Source organism: Schistocerca nitens, chromosome 1, assembly GCF_023898315.1.
Source record: "Schistocerca nitens isolate TAMUIC-IGC-003100 chromosome 1, iqSchNite1.1, whole genome shotgun sequence".
NCBI classification, from domain to species: Eukaryota; Metazoa; Arthropoda; class Insecta; order Orthoptera; family Acrididae; genus Schistocerca; species Schistocerca nitens.
In genome coordinates this window covers 704,912,435-704,925,587 of record NC_064614.1, presented here as the reverse complement: position 1 = coordinate 704,925,587, position 13,153 = coordinate 704,912,435, and the positions used below count along the sequence as shown (strand labels likewise).

The 13,153-nt window shown below is 37.7% G+C and overlaps 1 protein-coding gene across 3 annotated transcripts in view; it reads left to right on the top strand.

Moving 5' to 3' along the window:
• Nucleotides 1-13,153, top strand: part of LOC126259706 (helicase domino) — a 444,931-nt gene that overhangs the window by 73,055 nt on the left and 358,723 nt on the right. For all 3 annotated transcript variants that reach the window (XM_049956690.1, XM_049956698.1, XM_049956682.1), the window contains exons 8-9: nt 2,573-2,775; nt 10,737-10,880. In XM_049956690.1, the coding sequence (XP_049812647.1) occupies nt 2,573-2,775; nt 10,737-10,880 (347 nt within the window). The remainder of the gene's footprint in view (nt 1-2,572; nt 2,776-10,736; nt 10,881-13,153) is intronic.

Genomic DNA, 13,153 nt, shown 5'->3' with positions numbered 1-13,153 from the left:
GCATTGGCGCATAATGACCCTACTGTTTTTATCACGACACATCGCTTTTGAATGCGGTTTAAGTAAGAGAAGTTTTCTACGCATATTGCACCGGCATAGATTTCACCCATTTCACCTCTCATTACATCAAGCACTCTCCGGTGTGGATTTCTAACGGCACCAGGAATTTTGCTGGTTTGCTCTGCACCGCCTAAAAGATGATTCAACATTTTTTCAATGGGTGCTTTTTACTGATGAAGCGACTTCCTCCAAGTCGGTAATGTGAATTTGCATAATATGCATTACTTGTCAATAGAGAACCCTAATTGGCTTTGACAGGTACAGCATCAACAACCGTGGAGTATTAAAGTGTGGTGCGGCATCGTCGGAAAAGTCATTGTGGAGCTGTACGTCATTCCGGGTATACTAAATGGCAATAACTATACACAGTTCCTGCAAAACGTTCTGCCCATTTTGTTGGAAGAGTTACCAGTAACTACACGTCTGTGCGTGTGGTTCCAACATGACGGCTGTCCTACTCACTCTTCCCATGTGGCTACAGAGCTGTTAAATGAAAAGTTCCCGGATTGTTGGATAGGACGACGTGCTGAAGTGAAGTGGCCAGCCCCGTCTCCTGATTTGACCCCTCTAGATTTTTTGCTGTCGGAAGCAATCAAACATAAAGTGTATGCTCAAATACCAACTACACAGACAATATGAAGCAACCTATCATTGAAGCATGTGCTGATATCTCCCGTGACACCCTCACAGCTGTTCACCAATCATTCGCACGGCAACTACAAATGTGCATTGCAGCAGAGGGGAAGCATTTTGAGCACATGCTTCAGTAAAGTTTTGTATCTTGTACAGTATGTACAGGGTTATTACAAATGATTGAAGCGATTTCACAGCTCTACAATAACTTTACTATTTGAGATCTTTTCACAATGCTTTGCACACACATACAAAAACTCAAAAAGTTTTTTTAGGCATTCACAAATGTTCGATATGTGCCCCTTTAGTGATTCGGCAGACATCAAGCCGATAATCAAGTTCCTCCCACACTTGGCGCAGCATGTCCCCATCAATGAGTTCGAAAGCATCGTTGATGCGAGCTCGCAGTTCTGGCACGTTTCTTGGTAGAGGAGGTTTAAATACTGAATCTTTCACATAACCCCACAGAAAGAAATCGCATGGGGTTAAGTCAGGATAGCGTGGAGCCCATGACATGAATTGCTGATCATGATCTCCACCACGACCGATCCATCGGTTTTCCAATCTCCTGTTTAAGAAATGCCGAACATCATGATGGAAGTGCGGTGGAGCACCATCCTGTTGAAAGATGAAGTCGGCGCTGTCGGTCTCCAGTTGTGGCATGAGCCAATTTCCGCGGGCTACGCGTGAAACTTGCCCGCACGCGTTCAACCGTTTCTTCGCTCACTGCAGGCCGACCCGTTGATTTCCCCTTACAGAGGCATCCAGAAGCTTTAAACTGCGCATACCATCGCCGAATGGAGTTAGCAGTTGGTGGATCTTTGTTGAACTTCATCCTGAAGTGTCGTTGCACTGTTATGACTGACTGATGTGAGTGCATTTCAAGCACGACATACGCTTTCTCGGCTCCTGTCACCATTTTGTCTCACTGCGCTCTCGAGCGCTCTGGCGGCAGAAACCTGAAGTGCGGCTTCAGCCGAACAAAACTTTATGAGTTTTTCTACGTATCTGTAGTGTGTCGTGACCATATGTCAATGAATGGAGCTACAGTGAATTTATGAAATCGCTTCAATCATTTGTAATAGCCCTGTATTTTGCATCTTTGTGTGTATTTGCTTCGTATTGTGATCAATAGTAAATATTTTCAAATAAAAAACAAATGTGTACGAAATAATTGTGACCAATAAGGGCCTCCTCATTTACATTTGTATTTCTTTTACTTAAAATGTATTAACATCTTTTAGTATTTTAATACTGTATGTTGTCTACTATTTTGGTATCACAGTTGTCAAATAACTGAATAATAGTTGTGCGACATCATCAGTTAATTTTTGCGCAAAATATCGCTGTATGTATTACTATTGTCGTGTAAATGGGCGTGCTTGTGTAAGGACGGACTTGCGACGTTTACCGTGTACTCTACACAACAGGAAAGGTCGCATTGGACACCACTTCGAAGGACGAACATGATACGAGAACATATATGTCTCAAAAACTATTTGCTTAAATATTATGATATACACGTATTTGAAACAGTCTTTTTAAGCCCATCATGTTACTGTAAAATTTAACATAGGGTTCCATTTAAAAAACCAAAGATGGCCTCTCTCTGTAATAAAAAATAGCACAAACATGAAATGTGATGTATTCAAGTAGCCCCTGTCCCTGTAACTCACTGTCCAAACGATATCTTTGTATCTATTACGGTTGGGTAGATACAAGGGGTGTTATGACTTACCTGCCTCACCCTGTATATGCGTTACGTGTATGACATGGTATTTTTGTAAATGTACAAAAACTGACAATATCCAAGACTGTAAAGTTTATGGACAAATAAAGTTATTATTATTAGTATTATTATTGTTATTATTCTTTGCAGATGAATTTCAACCAAACCAGAGTTCCACAGATGATGAGGAAACTATTGCAAAGGCCGAAGAAGATACTGAAACTCAAAATCATTCAGAAGAAATTGAGATGTTGAAAAGAGAATCAGAAATACCATTAGAAGATCTCCTTAAAGAGCTCCCAGAAGATTACCTCCAGAGCAGAGACACCAATAGTAATGAAGAATTTAAGAAGGCGCGTTTATTATATCTGATAAAATTACTGTTTATTTGTCATCGTGTGCACATCTTTAACTGTATGGAAAAGCTGTTATTGACCTCCTATTTCAACAGTACAACTTTCATAACTAATTAGAGGAAAGGATATGTGTTACCTCTGAAAAGAAGTTGATTAAAATTGATTTTACAGTGTGAGAATGTACTGTGATTACTAGACTATAAGATGACCCTGAATATAAGATAATCTTCCAGTATTTGATGAGGTTCCTTGAGAAATTTTTGTCTTGAATATATTCTGACTAATGAAATTTACAAGCTTTATTAGTGATACAACGTATCTTAAGATCTGTGTAAAAAGTTAACATTATCTACCATAAACAGTCAAGTTTCCTGAGATAGATTAAATAGTGCTGGTATGCAAATAGTTTTTCATCAAAGGCCACATGAAGTAGCTGAGCTACTTTGTTCTGCATCATAATGTAAGCCCCGCCATCTTCATCATCGACATGCTCCAACTTGCACTTGCTTTGAGTTCTGTAACACAAGCAGCTGTAAAATTCCTCTTCATCTTCAGTAGCTTCATTTAAATAATTTCTCGAATAATTGGGAAGTGTAAACTGCATTATTCTCCCATATACTGAAAAACGTGCTGCTCCGCTTCATGAAACTTTCCTTGATCTGATCTGCCAAAAGTCAAATTTTCGTCCTGCTGCATTGTTATTTGTGATCTCTGCTTCATGAATAACTGTTAACTTAAAATTAGAGTCATATTGTGTGCATGAACCAGTTGTCAACTGCAACCTTGTAGATCCATGTTTCTCAAGCCAGGGCTGTGATTTGCATCCTTTATCAGTTCATATACGTTGCTTTTCTTATACAGCATTAAGTTATTTAGATAACAACAATCTGTTATTTTCTCTGCTCCCTAGTGCTAAATCGGCAGAAATTGATCCACTTCAGGCTAACAGCATGCTGCTACATTTGCTGCCAAATTTTAAAATTAACAGTGCTGCTTAGCAATATTTCTTTAGCACTGTTGCTGAACATCAAGTTTCATTTATTGTGCTATGTTTCGAGTGCCATACTTGTGTAAGAATTACTTTGTCTCCTGTAGAAATACATAGGCTTACTGATGCTGAGTATTTATCGATTTGTCAATTCAGTTCCAAGTACATTTAGATTTAGGCAAACTGCAGTTTACACTTGGCAGGTATTTTAAAAAGGGGAGTGGGTGGGGAGTTATGCAATATGCATTTTCATGGTTGGCAACACAACTAAATTGGCTGCCCTCTTACCTCGACCCTCCCACATTCAGCTAAGCTGGTGCCACCACACTCCATCCCACCCTTCTGAAATCATCAAATTATACCTGTGCGGGGCTGCAGCTACCAAAGCTTCATTTGCAAATGTGAAGTGACCCCTTGTTTACTTTTTCTGCAATTCCAAGATGACCCTATATTTTTATAGTGATGTATTCAGGGAAAAGACTCATCTTACAGTGGGGTAAATGTGGTATTGTACAAGGTACTCTTTAGCTAGAATTTTGATGGCTTCTATAATGTTCCAGCTGTTTTTCGTAAAATTAAATCTCTGCTGTAATCTTTTCATAGTGCATAAGTATTTAACAAAAATTGTCACTTTTTCGGTTTCCTCCTCTTTGTTTTTCCTCTACTTCAGACACCTCAGCTGGTACATGACGACACCTGACTTTAACCATAAGATAAATCCATTCACCACAATAACATTTCTTTAAATTACTATCTCATATGAACAAGGAGTGTCAGTTCTGTCTTGGTTATTCAGTGAAGTTCGTAATTTTTTACTTGTGAAAAGCAAAGGCTGTTCCTATTCTGTATTTAAAATGTTATTACTCACTGTAGGAATTTTCATACATTTGCATTTAAATCATTACTGTTTGACTATGGCACTGCATTTGAAAGTTTTGTGAAGTTGATGCATGCAAATGCTTCAAAGTTTATAAAGTTTTTTAAAAATGAAATCAGATGTTTGGTAACCAAATTAATATATTGTAAATAATCCAAGAAAGAATTTGACATGAGATAAAAAAAATCAGTGCTTTTTTACTTTGATCTCAAGTGTCAATTAACTTGATAGTGTGGGGGCTGGTGCATTGTCCTTTTGAATTTTAACTGTCTTTAAATTTTTCTACAGCTTTCAGTTTGACTCTGAATTCAGAATATGATTGTAGTCAAGTGACACAGTTACGTGTATGGAGAATATTCATATTGACAAGGAACACTGACATTTTAGACACACAGAAATCAAATTAATTGTTGAATTGGAGTAGGGACTAAGAAAAGAAGAGAAGGATAAATTGTGTGTACATATAAGAGAGCTGTAAACTTAGGCAAACAGCATTGTGCCTAAGTATTAGGAAATTGAGGTACAAAGGGAGGAGAAAAAATGAAAATGTTAGTAAGTAGCAGCCACATAATCTCAAACCAACTCTTTCTGCCCAGTTAAGTCACAAGGAGCTGCTATTGGCTGTTGCACAAAGTTATACTAATCCTTCCTTAGCTTGCCTTTAAACCAGTGCATAAGAGTAGGAGAGAAGAGACACATAAATCAAAAATACATGTCTCAGCTTTTGCATATACATAGGAAAAGTGTGTGGGTGATGCAGAATTTGTTTTAAAACTTTATAATGACATTGTCGGAAGGAAACACTAAAATTTCAGGCTGCTTCTTATTAACCCTCTCTGTGTTCTGTGTTGAGAGAGGCTTTGTTGTCTACTGCTTGCCTAATGTTGTGCTACATGTGCTGGAGGGTGGCATTTCAGCTGCTGTGAAATAATTTAAGAAACATTTGAAGATTTTACAGTGAGATATCTTTACTCGATAAACGATTGAATTTATTTTCATTACTCGCCATACTTATATTGTGCTGCATCAAATTAATTAAATCATTACACAATATTTTAAAAAGTTTGCAGAGGCAAAAACACTGTGTATGAAGTGTAGATAAGATATTGAAATTTTGTTTAAAATTGAGAGCAGAATGATATCTCATTTTTTTATTGAATTATTTGTTTTTATATCCGGCAGACAGTCATGCACAATGTGCCCATTTCCTTCTTTGCGCACTGGGAATCGTGGGATCATAACAGTCATCGTGTTTCATAAACAATTCAAGATATCAAAATGAGGTTTTTTGCAACTGATAGCACACAGTGAGGCACACTACTTGTACAATAAATACTCAAAACTTTTTCGTTCACTGAGATAGGGAAATAACTTACCCACAGCAGTGATAGGGTCGGCAATTAAACACATCAATAGCACTTAAGGGAATCTCAATGTCTGCGTTTAAAAATATCCTCTACACAAGGGGAGTGGCAGAACATGACGAGTTAATTCATAGCAGCTAAAGGGTTAACACCACACATCACTTGAGTAAATGCTTTGATGTAAGGCAGGGATGGCTAAGAACTCTGAATGCATTTGGAGCTCTAGGCACGTGTATGGACCCCTCTCACCTGACTGCACACTTCCCCCACTACCACGTCAAGCTGTCTGAGGGCGATGATGGGGAAAGTGTGAAAGTATTAAAGCATTGTGTTAGATGACAGTACAGTCAAGCAATTTCTTGCAGTGGGACGTGGTTTCGTATTATACTATTTTATGAAATGCTATGAGAGACAACACCTTCAAAATTAAAAAAAATAAAGCTGATTTGCAACTGCATTATATCAGTGATGTTGGGTGTATTGTGTTGTTCTCTGTAAAGTTCTTACAAACCTTAATCTTAGGTATAGAAAGACAAGCAAAACACAGTCTCTGTAGCACACCCTAGCAAAGGTAGCTAGAATCAGATTTAATTATGTACAATTACTCTACTAACACTGCAATGACTACATTTCTCAACAATATAGGTCACAAATGAGAAAGATGTCCATTATTATTTAACAATTTTTAGTTCGTTGAAGGTATAATAAAATTCATATGTCACAAAAGGTCGGCACATGGACACTTTCATTGTTTTGTATCACTCTGGTTGCCACATAGTCGTGAATTATTTACTTTAATATTCGAAAGTGAAACCTTTCACACACATGTTAACTGAAACATCGATATCACATTTGCAGCCTCACAATGGAAATGAGGAAATTCTCCTTGAATAAAACTTCTAAGAATAATTTAAATGTAAAAGAATCTGTCTTTTAAATGGAAAGTACATTGCAGATTAGTCGCTTGTAGTTGCAATTGCACTGGGGTACTTCTAAATGAAATGGCAAAGGGTCTCAAAAACAGCTCAAAAATAGAAGTTAGATGGGCAGTGTCCTGAAAATTTTTAGAAAACTGTTTCCGTAAGACATTCAATTTAGCAATGAACTCTTCAAAATTCCAAATTTTCTTGTAACACCAGGGATTTTAGGGATGTGGGTGGTGGTCTTTGTCAGAAATTGTCCCTTCCACAAGGTGTTTTCTTTTTAAGTGCTTACACTTTCCCGTGGGGGAAAAAAAAAATTCTCACTTTTCAGTATCTAACTGAGAACGTCCAAGTGTGCAATGTAATCCACTAAAAATTTGAGCTCAGCAGTCCATTCCACATCTGATTATGGTTTCTGCTTCCCTTTTTACATCAGTAATTCAACAATAGTGTGTCTTAAATTGTTCAAGGAATGTCCCTTGACTTAACCAACATACTGTAAAACAAAATATGTCGTCTCCATAGTCTTCGCTCAGTTCCATAAAATACTGTTGAAACTGGCAATGTAATGATCCATGAACATTTACTATTCATGCTACCTATTTCATTGCATGCTCCATGCTTCCAAATTTAGCACAGAGTGCTTCTTGATGTGAAATTAATGATTCATGCACAAACGGTCTATTGATCATTGTAGTTTTTTGCCCTTTCATCACCAACTAAATCTTTAAATTCTTTGTGCACGGTGTTGTAAAGCCATTCTAGGAAATTGGGAGCACCCAACAATTGTGCGACTGCATAGCAGACATTGAGAGTTGTCATCCTTATATTAAGAAAAGAACTGTGATTCCCATTCATTTTTGTAAGTCACTAGACTATTGCTATTTGTGCGTATGTCCCATTGAAACAGCCATTGGGCCCTTGAACTTCCTTTATACCACAAGCAAATAGCTAGCGATAAACAGCACTACAAAAGTAATAGATTAAAGTGGTGATGACTGAAAATCCCGCATCAAATGCGGGAGAAACAGTATCACATCGCACTGTGAAATGAAATGTTGGTTTGTACAAAATAGTTTTCAGAATGACCAAACAAAGCCAAAATGAACCTAATGAATCCGAGATGTACTGAGTAGAATTGAGACAGTTAGAGCCTTGACCTTCAAACATGCAGCACATAGTCCACACGTGCAGTTTGCTATGCACACATGCAATTTTGCAGGCAGTCCTGATGTAAGGAGGTACAATTGTGATACTGATAAAATGAAGATTGTGGTTTAATTGTACTGAGAGATTATTGTCTTTCAGTCCAGTAATAACAAAAAGTGTGGAAGTATATGAAATTAAGGATTGTGAACGAAGTTGGACAGTGGGAATATAACGTAAAAAGTTGCAACTAAGAGTAGTGGAATTGCTACATATACACAAAATTCTGTTGAAAATAAGGCATAACAACTTTTTAAGCCTACCAGGTACAAATTATTCAACCAGTCTGTGTATACTTCTTTCATAGTTATCAGCATACATTGTCTTCTGTTGTTTCTGTTCCACATGCTTTAATTTAAACTGCGTATACAGGGTTTCAGTTTGTTTGAAGAGCTATTTGTGCATGCGCAACAAATTGGAGTGGAGTGGGGGGGGATACATTCATTGCTTACTTGACCTTCAGTAGTTCAGTTGATATGGAGCACTTCTTGGGAGTGGACCACACATGATGTGTGCAAGAATTTTACAAAAACAGTGATTCGGCGACTATATCATGGAGGAAATTTTGCAGTAATTGTGGATTGCATAACGTAAATAATGTTCTGAGTGTTTACCTTATCTGGAAATGGAACAAAACATTTGAGGAGACTGGTTCAACAGTGACCAAAACAAAATCTAGGTGACCAAGGTAACAAAGAACAGGCAAATCATTGGAGAGTGTAAATCGGTGTGTTCTTTTCGGTCCTAACCTCTTGATTCTTAAGCGTGCAACTTCTTCTTTAAATGTGCTTAGATCATCACTGCATCGAATTCTGCAAAAAGACCTTAAATTGGAGGAAGAATTAAGTCCTCAGGATGCCAGACATAGGCAGCATTTTGTTAATGATGTGGCTGAGTGCCCTTCATTTAAAAGTCTTCTTCACAGACGGACACATTTTCTCCTCAACGGTCACATCAGTATGCAAAATTGCTGCTACTGGAGTGCAGCAAATCCCAAACAGAAGCATGAGAAACCCCTTCATTCATGAAAAGTTAATTTATGGGCTGCGACATTGGCTTGAGGGATAATTGGCCTGTACTTTTACGAGGATGAGAGAGGTCGTGCAGTTACAGTGAATCCAGAGCATTGTGTGCCAATGTTGATGTTAAATGATGGTGCCTGAATCGCAAAACTTTCCTGGTTATAACGAAAGAACATGGTTTCAGCAAGATGGAGCCACAGCACACAAGACCAATGCATCTGTTTTTCGAGTTCATAAAACTTTCCATGGCAAATTGATCTCCAGGAGGAATGACATAAATTGGCCTTCACACAGTCGAGATTTGAATCTCAAGGATGTTTTCGTATGATGATATGTCAAATCTGAACTGTATGTCAATAATCTGACTTCTCTGGAGCACTTGAAAGAAAATGTCCATAGTGAAGTTGGCAGCCACCCCCATGTCTACGTGCTGAGCAGTCATGCAAAATTTTGCTCACCGTTTACATGAGTGACGTAGGCATGCTGGATTGCATTTAAATGACATTATTTTTAAGAAGTAAATTCCTAAACTGTATATTTCAAAAATAAAAGATTTTGTCGATAGATTTGAATCTAATTTTATTTTAATACAAGAAATATAAACTTTCTTTTGAGACACCCCGTAGAATTCCCCATTTTGATACTTTATAATGTGTGTATCTTGCCAGTGTTTTATGTTTATCAAACGCTAAGAGGAAAATGGAAAGATAAGAACTGTGAACTGTGAGAAACACAGGACATCAATAAGTAGACAGTGGCCTCAGTCTCTAAGAAGACAAAAAATGTTCTGTCCAGACGGTTGATAGGAATGCAGTATATGCTTTTGAAGCAACTTGTCCAATTACAGTATCATTTCCCTACTACCTACATTCAGGGTACCAAAGACAATGCTGGCTTACAACAAACTCCCACTATGTAAATATAGCATTAGAAAATCTTTACCCAAGATGGAATATTTGTTATGCTGCCGATCTCATTTTGAGAGTGGTGATATCAAAGGAACTGTGTGATTTGGAAATTGAGTAATTATGCTGTGCAATGAAAATTGTTAGGACTTAATTGATTATGAAATATCTAAGTGCAACGATTTTGTTAGAGCGACTTTAAAACATTTTTGATAGCTGACGGAAAGAGTATTGTACCCTTTAAGGCTTTCCCAATGTAGTAAATGTTGCTGAGGCTCAAGAGAGTTTTATTGTCTAGTGTTGCTTAAATTCACTGTAATTAATGGTACTCTTTTGTGAAACATATCAGCATGCACTTTACCCAACACTAACTTAAACTTTAAATATTCTGCTCTCACCTTGGAAGCTTCTCCCTTCCTCCCTCCTTCCCTCCCTGCCTCTTGACATCTTCCTGCCTCTTTCTCCACTCCTTCATCCCAACCAATCTTTCCCCTTCCTCCCTTTTCACTTCTTCCTTCCCTTCCTCCATCCCTCTCACCATGTAATAAGAAATTTAGTAGTTATGAGCCACTCAACACTTTTGAAAAACTTCTTCTGCTTTGACCTAAATTTTTAAATAAGAAGTATTTCACTTACACAAAGACAGGACCGTTAATCTGGTTTTCTTTTATAGGATGAGACAGATTCTGAAAAAGCAGATGATGATGAATTCATTATTGAATCAGATAAAGAATCAACGGATGATGAAGAGACAATTCAAGAACAAGAAGCAACTGAAGGAAATGTTGACCATAAAAAAGAGTTAGCTGAATTACAAGTAAGCCTGTATTTCATTACAATGATGGTATGACATTTTATCCCACTTTCATTTCCCAAAGCCTACAGCTATAAAGGAAGTATAGTGACAGTGCATCTGATGTGGTAGCTCTGTATATTATAAACTGTGTTCATACAAGCACCTAAGTTGTGTTTGAATGTATGTATTAGAATGTGTACTTTAAACAGTTACCTCCTCATCTAACATAATGTACATAGTTTTCGTTTCAGACAAGGCAGATGGCAAAGTTTATATAACCTCTCATATTCCTTTAAAAACTGTAGTCTGTCATACCATTTAGTTTTGTAATGATGTGATGTGATTATCTGTTTAAAAGACTGTCATTTTCATTCTCTCCCAGGGGCAAGTAACTTGAAGACAAACACTCATTTTATCGTAATTTATTCATTTATTTGTTGGTCTATTGTATCACTTAGTCTCTCTGCCTCTAAAAAATGACTGAGTCTAAAAACTACTAACAAATTTAAGATGATGAGCACTAGTTGTAATAGTAAGCATTGCCTAAATAGATCAACATGTGAGAGAAAAAGTGTAAATTTTGAGAATTTATACTTCATTAGAGTTTAGACTCAAAGACTTTAGTCATTGGCTATCCACAACCCCTTATTAATTTGATAAACATGTCTGATAATGTATATTAATATAATCTTTTTCTTCCTCCTCCTCCTCCTCCTCCTCCCCCCCCCCCTCCTCCTCCTTAGCATTTGTCCTGCGTACTGGCAGGGGCCGCTAATGTATATTAATTTAATAATAGAGGTGACACAATCAAGTGGCATTATGGCCTCACTAACCTATAATTTAATCATTGCTAATACTTGGTTTAAAAACCATAAAAGAGAGTCGTAGTCATAGAAAACAGTTGAAGACACTTGAAGGTACAGATAAATTATACACTGAAGCACTTAAGAAACTGGTATAGGCATCTTATTCAAATACAGGGATATGTTAACAGGCAGAACATGGTGTTGCAGTCGGCATCGCCTGTATAAGACAACAAGTGTCTGGCGCAGTTGTTAGATCAGCTACTGCTGCTACAGTGACAATTTGTCAAGGTTTAAGTGAGTTTGAATGTGGTGTTATAGTCGGCGCACGAGTGATGGGACACAGCTTTTCCGAGGTAGCGATGAATTGGGATTTTCCCATACGGCCATTTCACAAGTGTACCATGAATATCAGGAATCCGTAACACATCAAATCTCTGGCATCACTGTCGTCAGAAAAAGATCCTGCAAGAATGTAACAACTGAAGAGAATTGTTCAATGTGATAGAACTGCAATCCTTCCCGGAATTGCTGCAGATTTCAATGCTGGGCCATTAACAAGTGTCAGTGTGCGAACCATTCAATGAAACATCATCGATATGGGCTTTCAGAGTTGAACGCCCATTCCTGTACCCTCGATGACTGCATGACACAAAGCTTTACACTTCATTTGGACCCATCAACACCAACACTGGACTGTTGATGACTGGAAACATATTGTCTACCGTATTTACTCGAATCTAAGCCGCACCTGAAAAATGAGACTCGAAATCAAGGGAAAAAAAAATTTCCCGAATCTAAGCCGCACCAGAAATTTGAGACTCGACATTCAAGGGGAGAGAAAAGTTTTAGGCCGCACCTCCAAATTGAAAGAAAGTTGGTCCATTGTAATATGAGACACAATTTAGGTCGAATGAATTACGATACAGCCACAGTAGTTTGGTTTGAGTCGTAAGCTTAGCAGTTAAGCTTTACCAGGTAGCCATTACTATGCATCAGGCGCTCCATCTGTATTTATACGGGTATCCTTCCTTTTTCACGTGCTTCGTCTGGTTTGAATTGATTGCTTATTTTTCTTTGATCTGATAAGTGGCTTGCTTTTGTGCACGCTACTGCCGCTTACAATTAAAAAAAGGAGAGGAATCGTCTCATTAGCGAAACAGTGGCAAGAGACTGCTATTTGTTGCTACCTACACCGCTGCTTTTTTTGATAATGATCAACAAGAGCCAAATAATAGACTGCGTATGATAGAAGATGTTCTGAACGAGAGTTTAGCGAAAATTTTTCTCCGTTTGAAAATCTTTGCAGGTGCCTCTTTAGTACATTACATTCTGCACAGAAATTAGTCATCTTAGATTTAAAAATCCAGTCAATTGCCATGCTTCATTTCTGACTGTATCACTATTAGGCATAAGAATAATATGAATATAAACATGACTTGATATGTATATTTTTCTGCGTTTGCTGTTGTCTCACTCTAGTTTCGTAGT